Below are 14,614 nucleotides of genomic sequence, written 5' to 3'. Positions count from 1 at the left end.
TAGACATATGTTGAAAGTTGGCGATAATCAGTAGATATTTTATCTTGGCATATATATTCTAGGGGAGGCTAGGGGAGACAGCCTTATAGATCTGTTATTTTGATATATTCTATGACAAGGGGAGATAACCAAGTAGATATGGTTTGTAACTTTAAGATATATTCTATGGCAAGGGAAATGGCTAAGTAGATGTGATCTGTAACTTTAAAATATATTCTATGGCAAGGGAAATGGCTAAGTAGATGTGTTCTGTAACTTTAAGATATATTCAATGGCAAGGGGAGATAACCAACTAGATGTGTTTTGTAACTGAGGATATATTTTATGACAAGGGGAGATGTGTTTTGTAACTTTAAGATATATTCTATGGCAAGGGGAGATAACCAACTAGATGTGTTTTGTAACTGAGGATATATTTTATGACAATGGAAAATAACCTTGTAGATGTGTTTTGTAACTTTGGGATACATTTTATGACAAGGGGAGATAACCTTGTAGATGTGTTTTGTAACTGGGGATATATTCTATGTTAATGGGAAATAACCTTGTAGATGTGTTTTGTAACGTTAAGATATATTCTATGACAAGGAAAATAACCTAGTAGACATGTTTTGTACTTTTGGGATATATTCTGGAGATGACTATGACTATTACTTATCATTTAAAAGTAGACTTATCTTTTCAATTTAGTATTACAAAATAACGATTTTTTGTATGCAATAGCTGCTAGTTTAAATAAAACAAAATATACCATGCATAGGTTCAGCATATAGGGCTAATTTATGGTAGTCTAACTTTTGTGTGTATCTTGTAGTGTTTTAGGAGCCACACTTACAATTGCCTAAGCTTAGCAATAACGATAAAAATTATCACTAAATGAAGAAAGTGTAATGATCAATTAACATTGACAGAATCCACTATTTGAGGAGGCTGAAGCTGAGTTCCAAACAATGGCCTTCTTCAAGACAAAGATTGGTATACGTAATGCTCTTCAAGTAAGTATTTTACCAAAGTACAGCAGCAGTCTGCTATGTATCTTTTGACTGGGTATAAAAGCTAGAAAAAAGGGATGTTACTTTTGATATCTCTGATTCTCGATTTGTTATTGTTTTGATATAAATGACATTAAAGTAATGTAAGTACAGTAAAACTCCATTATATTGCCACCCGTTTTACCGCAAAACTCGCTTATCGCCATGAACTTATTCAGAACGGATTTCCTCCCACTCTAATGCACCCGTTTTACCGCCAAACTCACATACCGCCATCCGCCATCATATTTTCAGAACAAATGGTAAAAATAATATCTTCTTGACCTCGTTCATATCGCCAAATTGAGTCCAGAAGGACGTGTGTTTATATGTTATTGTAACATGACTGACTGCCGACTGACAGATAATTAACTGTACACACCGTGAGCGCTTGTACAGGCATGAAATCAATGAACCATGGCTAGTGCTTTGTGGTCTTTCTATAAGTAAGTTATGATTAATAAAACTCACTTTTGTGATACCGCTTCACGCTTTATGGGACTCTGTTACTCCAGAGACAACAGTTGATGTTGGATGTTGGATACACAGAGGTATCGTACCACGTGATGACGCAATGTTAACAATAACTGGAAACCCTGGATACAGATCTAAAAACATTACTTGCGCGAGTCGATGATGAAACATTGTCAAATTTCTGGAACACAAGCATTCTACAGCTGAATCAGACATTCAAAATGTTTATCTCTTCAACAGTTTGTTTTGTCAGTTTGCCGGTTGAAGGCAAAACAGACGACAATTGATACGTTTTTCGGCGCCGGGTAGAACATGCACACAGTTAAACGAAGTAACAGTGACAATCATTTTACGATTACTAGATCATGTGATGCAAATCACGATGAAATTCTCGGGAAAATAATGAAATTTAATATCTATTTCTTTTTAAAGCATATATATGTAAAATTTGATGCAATATTTTGATATAAATATTTTTTTTTTGATTTTCAAAGTCTACAGTTGGTATGGAAGCACTATTCATAGTGTTTGGCCAGCAAACTTGGGTTTCAGCGGCAAACCCGATATACCGCCAAACTCGTTATATCGCCAAAATCGCGGAGAACAGAAGGTTTTACTTTATAAATTTTTAAGGGCAAGCAGTAATGAAAGTATTAAGTTTTAAGGGCAAGTACACAAAGACACATCCCATTAAGGTTGCTACGGTTCAAGAAAAGAGCTTGAACTGAGGTCAGAGTTTATAAAGTACTGAATACTACTATGTACCATGGGAAATATTGAGTCTAAAATTTTACCCATAAATAATTCTAACATGGACTATTGAGTTGCACATTACTGAAATGCTTTGTCTGTGTTTTCAAGGATGAGATGATAACTGGTGTTTCCACTGACCAAGAGGCTCTACTTATCACGGTCACCAGACCTATTGTCCTGGCACATCCACTGGCCTTCGACAAAGGTAGGTCATGATAATATCCACTCTAGCAATAGATCATTTATTTCCACAGTGACAATAGATTTTAGCTTTTTACGCCAATAAGATTTTGTATTATGAATACTTACGGGGTTCTTCTGTCTCTCAACGATTAGTTTTTGGCAAGTTTCTTTTAAAGGCCTATTTGTTCAGTAAAAATAATAGTACAACATTGTTCATTCTTTGTGTAAACATTCTTGTTGGGGTCTAAATAGGACTTAATCACCTAAAATTTGAGAAAAAAAATTATACATTTGTGTTTTTTGGTTCACAGCTGTACTTGTTTGGCTCAATTACAAGAATGCATATGAGTACTGGACTGAGCAAAGGATGGCGCTCAACACGGAGGTACTGTTAATATCTTAAAAATAGTTTTTCACAAGTTTTTTTATGTCCTTAGAAATACAGAAGTATTTTGATATTGAAATTTTGCCATTTTGATGCTTAGGTACAAAGAGCTACACGACAGGTAATGGATAGACTGCCACAGTTTTCCTCAGCCAGTCCAGCCGCTTTCAGTACGCTCTTCCTACAGTTAACCGTGACTGACATCGGTATTTGTGTACCTGTGGCACCTACAGCAAATCAGGTAAGCGATCCCATTCTTCCAATTATATTTTTACCTATAGTAAGATTGGCAGTTAGAGCAGCTAAGGTCTCTCATTTTATAGACCTGTATTTTCCTTCTATAAGTTATCGTAGGAGATGATTGATGTTCATTTTCTGTGTTCTAGTTATAGGTGAACTTTAAAGAACTGAACTCTATATAAAATCTTGGTCATCTTGTTTTTTACCTGTCATGTATCAATCATTTCATGCCCTGACTCCTGAGAGATTACACATTATAATAATCAAATACCAACTCATTCCAGCTCCATCATATCTCATGACGATAACAGTGATGAAAATGCTAGAAATTGACAATTTTAGTGATCGATATTTTTGTAATTCAATCTTTTGACTATTTCCTACCATACTGAATGCTAATGTACAGCAGTAACCTTGGTGAAAGGAAGGAGGCCATGTGGAGCCTTGCTAAGTATGGCTAGTTATAGATGCGATATGGAGATGTGTACTTCCTGTTCATGAATTAGTTTGCAAATGAAGAAACCATCAAAAAAATTTCTCATGTTTCATTATGTTAAGGATATAGACTGTACATACCTTAAATACGAATTCTGTTGTAGCCTAATCCACACCCCAATCGCTTCTTGGACTGTGAGCCTGGTGCAGCCCTAGTCCTCACCATCAAGAGTACACAGATTTCGGCCTGCTCCTCAGGCTCACTCGTCAGCAAGGGCAAGTTCCAGGGTAAGTCAAACAGCTAGTGACAGTAGAATTATACCTGATAAACATTCAAGTGTATGTTAAGTTTGGTATAGTTCCAGCAATCTCCAAACAGCTAGTGACAGTAGAATTATACCTGATAAACATTCAAGTGTAGGTTAAGTTTGGTATAGTTCCAGCAATATCCAACATACAATTCCAATGTATTTCTGACTTGCAGCAGCATGAACATTTACTGCTAAGGGTTATACACAAAAAGAGATATGTTTGTCATACTTTCCTTTTGTGAAAGAGATCATCTTTGCCTCAATCAAGGCCAACAAGAGTTATTAATATCAGTTGGTATAACTTGTTTCAGAATTATTTTAAAATGAATGGAATTTACATTTTAAATTGTTGGCCTTTTGAGGCGAGAGGGATCTTCTACAATGGGCTGCTGGTCATGGTGTTTGTGTTGTTGTTTACATATCTTTATCATTTGTTATTTTATAAAATAAAACCCACAATTTATTGTTGTCTCTGTATGACTACTGTAAAGCCATTGACTCTTTTCTACCACATCACTTGACCAAATGTAGATTTTTTTCATTTGATTTTTCCAAACAGTTCATTATGTTAGACTTATAAGCACTTTACATATTGTGACAGTATAGAGGTTTTACCATAAACCTTTTGCAGAGGTGCATGTTAATGTTGATTATTCTGATTTAACAGATTTTTGCCTGAGGTTTGCCACAGACTTCGAAACATCGTGGGACGATTGGAAACCAAACAATCCTGATGATTCTGTAATGAATGCTTGTGTTGTTCCCGAGGGAACTTACGAGGTCTGTTCTCGTACCATCAATAAACTGTTGTCAGGTCAGTACTATTGGTATGTGAAAGGAGTTGGTTGAGGGGGGGTCGTACATAGAGTTCTTTAAATACAGTCTCTGTCAATCAGCTTAAAGAGCAAGCACCTTTGGCTAAGGTAGTAGAGATATGAACTATCAATATATTACAGCAAAGACCTGAGTTTGATTCTTTTTCAGGTGCTTGGCAGGAATGTGATTCACCCTGCTTTTATCATAGGGGTACATATTATTGAAGGAAAAGGATGATATATAATATAATTTGATACATATTGGAATTAAAAAGATGTCTTTAAATTACAATTTGCTATACAACATGTATTCTACAATTCATTTCGTTAATTTTTTTAGGGAATCTCTTGCCCTGTCTGCCTTACTGTAATATTGGTATGTAGGGATCACTCCATATCAAGCTGCTTCTATGAATTTTGCAACTTAATTATAAACTAAGTGGAATCGGATTGATTATTGGCAAGCTTAGTATTTTTTTAATCACAATATACATATATATTAAAGGTTCTTCATGCATGCATTTTCAGTATCTTTCACTGCCATTTTTAGGGTTTATAGATCTATATATTCTTTTTTTAACACAATCTTTGATGACAGAGCCAAGCAGTAATGCCAAGTGGATCCTTAATGTACGATGGGAGATGCAGGGAATAGATGTACACCTTGACACCAACATTGGTAAGCGATTATCTGCCCTTGGTAACACACTGACTGCCTTGGCTGGTGACCCAGATGAGGAATTATCTGAGGAAGGTTTCCCAGATGGAGGAATGGACTCTATTTTCTCGCCGTCCAATGATCTGGAGATTGAGGTTACACGTAGACCTAGCATCCTGATGGACACCCTGCCAGAGTTTGTGTATGACACATCACTTGATCCAAAACTCCGCTTCAGGCTCATTGAGAAAGAGATGAACGAACAAGCCAAAATAGTACAGGATCTCAAGTAAGTTAGCTAGCATGTATTCCAGACTATCTAGAATGTACTTTTATTAAGGTCACTGTGATCAAGTTTTTTTTTCATTTAGCTCTTTTGGATTGCATTTAAGTTTTTTTGTAAAATTGATAATATGACTGACAAACTTTCAAAGTCTTAGGTAAATCTGAAAATTGAAGATAAATGATAATTAGTCTAGAATGTTACCTATCTAGCTATTAAGTCAATTTAAATAGATTTATTTGACCCTGACCCTATCTGAAGGTCAAAGCTGTCAAATGCAATTAAATAACACCGAATAACAGGTAAGCAATGCAGACATATACACTGGGTCCCTTTGCTTCTACACAAGGTCTATAATGTTGATATAACAGCTGTTTAGTTATCATACATCTGGGTTGCAATTTGCTTGTCACTTTGTTGAAACTGGAAAGTTACCTGCCTGTTTTACAGACAACTTGGTGCCAGCTTGGCTACAGTGGAGATAGAGTCCAAGAAACTAGAGGAACTCAAGGGTATCGTGTTCCAGGACTTCAGACGTGAAGTTCTGAACAAACTCAAGAAACAGAGTGAGAGTCGGGTATGTCATGTTTGGTAGATTGTTCTTAACTGGAGGAAATCTAGGAGAAACTGTCTATCATGTAACATCTCTCAGATGTCGTGTAAACTGTCTATCATGTAACATCTCTTAGATGTCGTGTAAACTGTCTATCATGTAACATCTCTCAGATGTCGTGTAAACTGTCTATCATGTAACATCTCTCAGATGTCGTGTTTAATAGATTGTTCTTGGGTTAGAGTTAGAATGTGCAACTATCATTTGAATTATATATACTTGTTTGAAAAAAATTGTTCAGAATTACATGATTGTAAAACAAGATGCAAAACTTGTATGCTCAAGATCAAAATTTCTTTAATTGATGACTTGAGTTGAAGTACGATCATACAGCATCTTATATATAGGCATATTTCATGTTTACCACATTGTATTTCAACTTATATTGTAAATTGGTAGGATACAGCAGCAGCAATGCCTGCGTCCACTAATTAATCCTATTAAATCCTATTAAATGACCTGTGTCATATACACATAAAGGGTGTGGCCTCACATGAATGTGAAGCATAAAATGTATTTTATTTTTTCAAAATCTTTCTAAAACTTTTATTTCTAGACATCTGCCTTGAAAGACCAGCTGGGAATAGGAAACAGATCATCTCACTATAGGTCCAAATCTTATGGAGGTCCAGTGGGGCGTGACAGGAAAGGGTAGGTCATCAGGTCAAAATAAAGGTCACATTGGGGCCTATCTGTGCTTATATTTATCTTTCCTCAAGAATCGTCTTGAAACTGTATATGTATTTTAGAAAAAAATGAATCATATTTTGATTGTATTATATGATAATCTTTGTTTTGCTAACAGACACTTAGACCTGGATAAGCTTGCTTCCTACAACCAGGATTTGGCACATAATCGTGGAGCATCTGTGGACTGGAGCCGAACCCTCCCTACTACCAAAGTACAGTTTGGGGGCACGGCAACCTGTACATATTCCCTCCCTGAGTAAGTACAGAGTTGGAGAGGCAGCTAGATTGCATTTTTACATGATATATTTATTGATTTATGTAAGAAGTAAGAAAATTATGTCTTCCCATCAGGAAGAAGGAACTGAAATGAACTTCAACAATATTTTATAAAACTTATTTTATTCAAAACATTAATCAGGGACCAGCAAGACATGTAATTCTGCAGAATTCCTGCATTTACACTGTGTGCCAAAGTTGTATCATTGTTAGACAGAAGTTTGATTAAGTCTTCGATTGTAATGTGCTGGTCCTTTATAGGACTCCAGAGTCCCTCTCTTCGGTGGAGTCGTCTCCCCTGTATAGGGGATACCTAAAGAGCAGCCCTACACACTCCAGTAAGAAGATGTGGATGTCTCGGGGCAGCTCCTCAGGTTCTGACTCGAGTGACTCCCTATCTGACCCCACTGACTACTCTGGAAAAGCCACACCAAATAGAGACTCTGGAACGGTTTTTGCTGACTCAGAGTATGTATGAATTGAAAACATTTATTTTAGAACAGTTTCTTGGAGTATGATATGTTGTTGAAAATTTTTTGCTTTATATGCCTATTTTTTAGGATGACAACTGATTATGACTGTTTCAGTAAAAATATTGATAACTTGAAAATCTGTCTATGTTTGTAAGTCACAGATAATAGAATTGTTGTTTATAACTTTCATGAATTTCAAATTTGAGCAAAATTTTCTTTGAAACAAACAAGTGTATATCAAATTTCCATGTTAAAAGTAAAAATTTATCCTTTTACAAATTCGACACCATGCAGATCAGATATCCAAAAGTTAGGAATTGATTTAGTGAAGACCATTCACATGCTATTTTGATATACATTCAGAAGGCAATGTTAATTGCATGTATATTTCAGACAACCAGGGACATCTCTGGCAGATGATACTGTAACCTTCAAATCAGACACATCAAATCCAAGTATGGGAAGTTCTGGTTCTAAGCCTTCCACTTCCGCAGAACCAAGCATTGACTTTGAGCTGGATATCAAAGTTTTCATTGACAGTGGAAAGTGTGTTCTTTATCCAAAGTACTCAAAGGAGGATGAACTGAAAAAGTAATGTCATAAACAATTTCATTGGTAGTGTTTCTGTTGATTACTTTTTTCTTCGCTGGTTCTTTGTTGATATTTTAAGGCATTGATTTTTCGTTTAAATAATATTTGACCCATGGTAAAATGTTTACATCTTCAGGGACAATTTAACAAACAAAGACCAGTCTCATTATCATATATCACTCTTTCATTCCTGTACAGACATCTGAAGAGAGAGAAGACTCCAACACCAGACACACCTTCCTCCCCATCCAGTAAGAGGCGTGGCAAACGTCAGGAGACCCCGCCCCCTCCCACCCTTGGGAAGAAGTCTGAGAAGGACCTGAAGCAGAATCAGATAGAGAACACTGTTTTCTTTGTTCCCAGTGTAGATGTCAAGGTTGGTTTCTTCTTTATATTTACAAGGTTTTGTATGGTCATACTTTTTTTCAATGGCTGAAAGTATCTCTTGTACCCAGGGTAATACTTCTAGCTTCTCTTTTCAATTTTCCGAACAGTTCTAGTGTAAGTGCCTCAGATTTGGTCACCAAATCACATCACAGATTGAAAATTATGTTGGAAAAATGAAGTCATGAGATTTTTCACACTTGATTATTGTTTTATTAAAGGACTCATTTCTGATAGAAATTATTTAAGATACTTACACATGTATGGATGATAGAAATTGTTTAAGATACTTACACCTGTGTGGAAAACATGTTTGTATAGACCCTTATAACACAACAGATAAACTAGGTATTACTGACAATTACAGGTACATTACAACTCCAAAACCAGTGGTGGTGTGTCAGACAGTATGAATGACTCTACTCGAAGCACACAAGGAATGCCAGGGTCACAGAGTCAGCAGGGGTCACAGGGGTCACAGGGGCTACATCCTCAAGCCACTCCAATGGAGGATTCTCCAGGAGAGGATCTCCATGTGGTAATGATGAGAAAAGGTCCCCATGGCCCGTACCCTAAGCTTGTTAGTACTGACAGTGTCGAGAGTAAAGAGAGTTATACATCTGGATACAGCGGGAAGAGGGCCAACTTTAAACGGGCAAACTTGTACGCTTGGATTTCTTTGTCATCGTTACCAGAGGTAAGCTAGTTTTTATAGGCAATATGAATGCCCAGTGCATTATTAGAGAGTACCATACACATTATTATGAGTTCTAGAGAGTTTGTTCTGTGAGGACAACCCTGATCATTTAAATATTTTTATATGTCAGTACACTTCCCTCAGAAACTTGATACATGTGATGATTTAATGCAAATCAATATGATAACCATGGTTCAGATATTCACTTATCCACAAAGAAAGAAAAATATACTTTGTTTATATTTTGTTGATATTTTTGTCTACTTTTGGATGGTATTGAACTTGAATGCTATTTTCTTAGTTTACAGAGTGGTATATAATCCCTGTATTTCATTTTCTATTGTTTACTACTCTTTCCTTGGTTGGCTTTGTTTTTGACCAACAGTATATATTTAAAGCTTTTGAATTAAATATCTGATCTTTCAACTGTTAAAGTTGAATGCGAAATAATGAATATGATGAAGTGTTATTTAAAAGTTTATTGAGTATAATTAGTATTAACAGAACTTTTGTAGTCATGCACAAATGGAAGAAGTAATAAATAGATATCTTATCTGGATGAAAATGGCATGGTGTATTTAACTGTGTTTTATCCTGTCTATAGGAAATGGTTATCAGTCCATGCCTGCTGGACTTCATGGAACAAGCCCTGGAACCTTTACCTATCGGAAACAGCACCACTCCATCACAACCTAGCAAGAAAAGTAGGTCAAGGTTACTGTTTCTATAAAATGAAAATTGGTTTCAGTGCGATAACTTAAGTTCCACTTGGCTCCTCAAATTTCATACTGTTACTTCTAACTAAATTTTGCTTAGTTAGGGTTGCATTTCAGGTCTAATTGTAAAAATTCAGTCATTGTTACTATAAATAGAGTATTGGTTTTCATGTGATAACTTGATTATTTTTTACCTTAAATGCTTATGTGATTTCTTATTAACAGGATGCTCCAGTTGTTATGGAACTTCCTCGGAATATTTTAATATGAATTAATTAATCACTCACTTTTCATTTGATACCAGATCTGAAATTTGATGTTGTGACTACCAATGTGTAGGTATTTCTTAATGTCTCTTTGGATCTACTCTTGTCCACATATGTAAAAAATTCATTTCTGTGGAATATTTCTGTTTTCTTCCTTGTGGAACTTTTTGGTAATATATCTGACCATGTTTTGTTATAGCGGAGATCATAGAGAACATGTTAAACATTGATCTGGACGGCTCGTACAACTCCCTGTATGCCACGGCTAGTCACTATTCCTTCCCTGTGGATGTTGTTGTCTTCATCCGTGTGGATCCTTCCATCATCAGATTCAACTGTCTACCAGTATCACGAGTGGAATGTCTGCTGCAGGTACCGTCTCTGGAGCTTGTCTTCTCCAGCAAGGGTTCTGATACAGAAGTCTTACACCCTGAAGGTAAGTCTTCAATACTGGCACTAATAACTCACTCTCAAACTTTGAATCTGACACACCAGTTAACAATCTTTAATCTTCCGCCCCATCCCTCTCAAACTTTCCATAGACTACTGGATAAATGATTCTTTCTTTCATAATGTATTTAGATATCACAACTAGATAAATATACTTTGATAATTTTTTCTTGTAGTGCCTAAGAAAATGAATCGAGAGCGAAACCTGAGTGGAGGTAAGGGAGGGCCAGAAACTCGACCCAGGACAGCTAGTACTGCTTCTAGTGCTGACCCGTCCACCATGACAGGTGGACTCAACATCAGTGTGGGCCTTTCAGATTTCTCTTTGTATATATTCCATCCATACGGTGGTATGCAGAGGAAGATGGCCTCACCTGTGTACAGTACCAGTTCTCGTCACTCCCAACTAGGTATGTAACAGAGCACATGATTAATTAAATTTAAATCACTGCCTCCACTAGGAATCAAACCCGGGATCCCTGGCTTATAATTACTAGTCTTGCTCCAATGGAGCTAAAGAGAAGATTTCTCTAGTCAAGCGGTATATTGGGGTTAGTATTTACCAGGATTACAGGTACATGTCAGATTTTATTGGTCAGATATATTTTCTTTGGAAATAACTCGCTTAAAAGTGTTAAGATATAAATGTTGTCTGTGTATGTTGAATTACAGTGTTAAGATATAATAATGATTACCTGGCTTGTATTCATAACTGAATCTCAGATTAACTTTTCTGACATTTTTGCACTTTTTAAAATTAACCTTTAATAAATTTTCTTTGGAAATAACTCGCTTAAAAGTGTTAAGATATAGATTTTGTCTTTGTATGTTGAATTACAGTGTTAAGATATAGATTTTGTCTTTGTATGTTGAATTACAGTGTTAAGATATAGATTTTGTCTTTGTTTGTTGAATTACAGTATTAAGATATAGATTTTGTCTTTGTATGTTGAATTACAGGAAGTATCCAGGAACATGGGACACTGCTGTCAGAGATGGCCCGTAGGGACATGCTCAATCTTGATGTGGAGTTCATTAAGATCAACATCTCCCGTAACAGGAAAATGGAGGTTCGCCTCCCTGATAAAGATCTCAAGGATCCTCCTCAATCGAAGTCCAATGTTGTTAGGTTTTCTGGTAGGTATAATATCAGTTACCACGGTAACAGAGGTCAGTCCTAATTCCTCTGTGATAGTTTCTGACTTGTGTTGTACATGCCATGATACCTTATAACAGATATCAGTCCTTATTCCTTTGTTATGTTTTCTGACCCAGATTACCATGGTAACAGCAGTCTGTTTCAGTTTGTAATAGTTTCTGAGCTAAGTTATCATATAATTGTAATAGTTTCTGAGCTAAGTTATCATATAACAAAGTTAAGTCCTAAGTCCTCTGCCTGTAATGGTTTATGACCCAGGTTGCCATGGTAACAGAGGTTAATCTCAAGGCCTTAATTGACTCTGAACCCGGTTACCATAGTAACAGAGTTCTGTGTCTGTAATGGTTTCTAAAACATGATACCATGGTATGGTTCCAGAAGTTAGGTACAAAGCATCTCTCAGTCAGTGATATTTCCAAACTCAATCATGTAATGATCCAGCAATAACCTATACCTGGTTATAAGAACACCCATGTCTGTTACAGCTCAGTAAAAATGCTGTGTTCTGTTGTAAGTAACTCATCTCTTACTTTGCTTGTTCAAAGTATATGAACTGAACATGTATAAACTCATTATCTATAATCTGGTGGACTTATTTATCGAGTATACAATGTCAAATTATAAAGTTGTGGATTAACCTTTCATCTTTACAGGTATCATAGATATAGGCACTGCAGCTTTTAAATATGACATGAGGCGACTTTCAGAAATCCTAAGTTTCCCCAAAGCATGGTATCGCCGAAACCTGGCTCGACGACTGTTTTTAGGTGATGACAGCTACGTCCAGGCCGCAGAAGAGGGTATGTGTGACAAAAAAATTGAAATATTACTGAACTAATTCAATTTCTTGTGATTGGCAGACATTTATCATTTGACGGTTTTGGCTGACTTTGAAATTAGAAGATTGTCTTAGTGTTTCTTTAATTTCACATATACTTGATTTGTGAAATAAAAGTTTTGTAATTAAATCTTTGAATTTGATTAAAATAAGTAACTATTGGTGGTTCCTTTTACAGTGTCCTCTGCTCACGTTTTAACAGGTTTGTGGTTTGGATGACTCGCCTTCCACAGTTTATATGCATGTGTTATTGTGAAGTTAGTTGTTGTATGATCATTTGTGTTATATTTGCTCTCCGTGTCCTCTGGGAGTGACTTGCTTAATTTGAGTTGCATTCAAAGTAAAATGAATTGATAAATAAAACTACATTTACATACAATTCCCTCATTAGCTGTCTGGAAATCCCCACCCATTCTTTAAAATTAGTTTATATTGTCATTTTCATAATATTTAGAAAAACAATTGTTTACCTTTAGAGTATGAGAAGTAATACCAGTGTTAATTTCCTACCTGTATGAGGATTAGGTTTCCTGGGCTTGTCAGCTGTGAAATGCTGCTGTATGTTTTGTCATCCCACACCAGTAATATTTTAATTTGTACATGTACCTAATATATAATAAAAGATTTACAATTAATGCCTGTTTTCTATCCCAAACCATTTCCAACATTAATGTTTTATGGATGCCATTTACAGAACATCTTATATTTTCAACTTTCAACAGAAACACTTTAATGAGTTGTAGAGATCACATCTCAACAAAATATTCTATTTTTAGCCCACCATCATCAGATGGTGGGCTATTCAAATCGCCCTGCGTCCGTGGTCCGTGGTCCGTCCGTCCCTCCGTCCGTCCGTCCGTCCGTCCGTCCGTAAACAATTCTTGTTATCGCTAATCCTCAGAGAGTACTGAAGGGATCTTTCCCAAATTTCATATGTGGGTTCCCCTTGGTGCCTAGTTATGCATATTGCATTTTGAGACCAATCGGAAAACAACATTGCCGACAGGCAGCCATCTTGGATTTTGACAATTGAAGTTTGTTATCGCTATTTCTGAGAAAGTACTGAAGGGATCTTTCTCAAATTTCATATGTAGATTCCCCTTGGTGCCTAGTTATGCATATTGCATTTTGAGACCAATCGGAAAACAACATGGCCGACAGGCAGCCATCTTTTGATTTTGACAATTGAAGTTTGTTATCGCTATTTCTCAGAAACTTATGAAGGGATCTTTCTGAAATTTCATATAAAGGTTCCTCTTGGTGCCTAGTTATGCATATTGCGTTTTGAGACCAATTGGAAAACAACATGGCCGACAGGCAGCCATCTTGGATTTTGACAATTGAAGTTTGTTATCGCTATTTCTCAGATACTTATGAAGGGATCTTTCTGAAATTTCATATGTAGGTTTCCCTCGGTGCCTAGTTATGCATATTGCATTTTGAGACTAATCTGAAAACAACATGGCCGACAGGCAGACATCTTGGATTTTGACAATTGAAGTTTGTTATCGCTATTTCTCAGAAAGTACTGAAGGGATCTTTCTGAAATTTCATATGTAGGTTCCCCTCTGTGCCTAGTTATGCATATTGCATTTTGAGACTATTCAGAAAACAACATGGCCGACAGGCAGTCATCTTGGATTTTGACAATTGAAGATTGTTATCGCTATTTCTGAGAAAGTACTGAAGGGATCTTTCTCAAATTTCATATGTAGGTTTCCCTCAGTGCGTAGTTATGCATATTGCATTTTGAGACCAATCGAAAAACAACATGGCCGACAGGCAGCCATCTTGGATTTTGACAATTGAAGATTGTTATCGCTATTTATCAGAAATTGCTGAAAGGATCTTTCTGAATTTCATTTGTAGGTTGCCCTCTGTGTCTAGTTATAC

At 36.2% G+C, this 14,614-nt stretch overlaps 1 protein-coding gene across 1 annotated transcript in view; it reads left to right on the top strand.

The window, feature by feature from the left end:
• The window catches only part of LOC117330094 (transmembrane protein KIAA1109 homolog), an 84,205-nt gene that overhangs the window by 46,411 nt on the left and 23,180 nt on the right, over positions 1-14,614 (top strand). The window contains exons 36-54 of the mRNA XM_033888313.1: positions 912-995; positions 2,367-2,463; positions 2,753-2,826; positions 2,927-3,067; positions 3,666-3,789; positions 4,480-4,626; positions 5,226-5,574; positions 6,019-6,145; positions 6,738-6,832; positions 6,987-7,127; positions 7,409-7,615; positions 8,014-8,211; positions 8,410-8,587; positions 8,963-9,292; positions 9,897-9,996; positions 10,474-10,710; positions 10,901-11,134; positions 11,685-11,861; positions 12,537-12,683. Of these exons, the coding sequence (XP_033744204.1) occupies positions 912-995; positions 2,367-2,463; positions 2,753-2,826; positions 2,927-3,067; positions 3,666-3,789; positions 4,480-4,626; positions 5,226-5,574; positions 6,019-6,145; positions 6,738-6,832; positions 6,987-7,127; positions 7,409-7,615; positions 8,014-8,211; positions 8,410-8,587; positions 8,963-9,292; positions 9,897-9,996; positions 10,474-10,710; positions 10,901-11,134; positions 11,685-11,861; positions 12,537-12,683 (3,187 nt within the window). The remainder of the gene's footprint in view (positions 1-911; positions 996-2,366; positions 2,464-2,752; positions 2,827-2,926; positions 3,068-3,665; positions 3,790-4,479; positions 4,627-5,225; positions 5,575-6,018; positions 6,146-6,737; positions 6,833-6,986; positions 7,128-7,408; positions 7,616-8,013; positions 8,212-8,409; positions 8,588-8,962; positions 9,293-9,896; positions 9,997-10,473; positions 10,711-10,900; positions 11,135-11,684; positions 11,862-12,536; positions 12,684-14,614) is intronic.

Source organism: Pecten maximus, chromosome 6 (assembly GCF_902652985.1).
Source record: "Pecten maximus chromosome 6, xPecMax1.1, whole genome shotgun sequence".
Lineage (NCBI taxonomy): Eukaryota > Metazoa > Mollusca > Bivalvia > Pectinida > Pectinidae > Pecten > Pecten maximus.
Note: the sequence above shows the minus strand (reverse complement) of the source record. Positions and strands in the feature narration are given on the sequence as shown.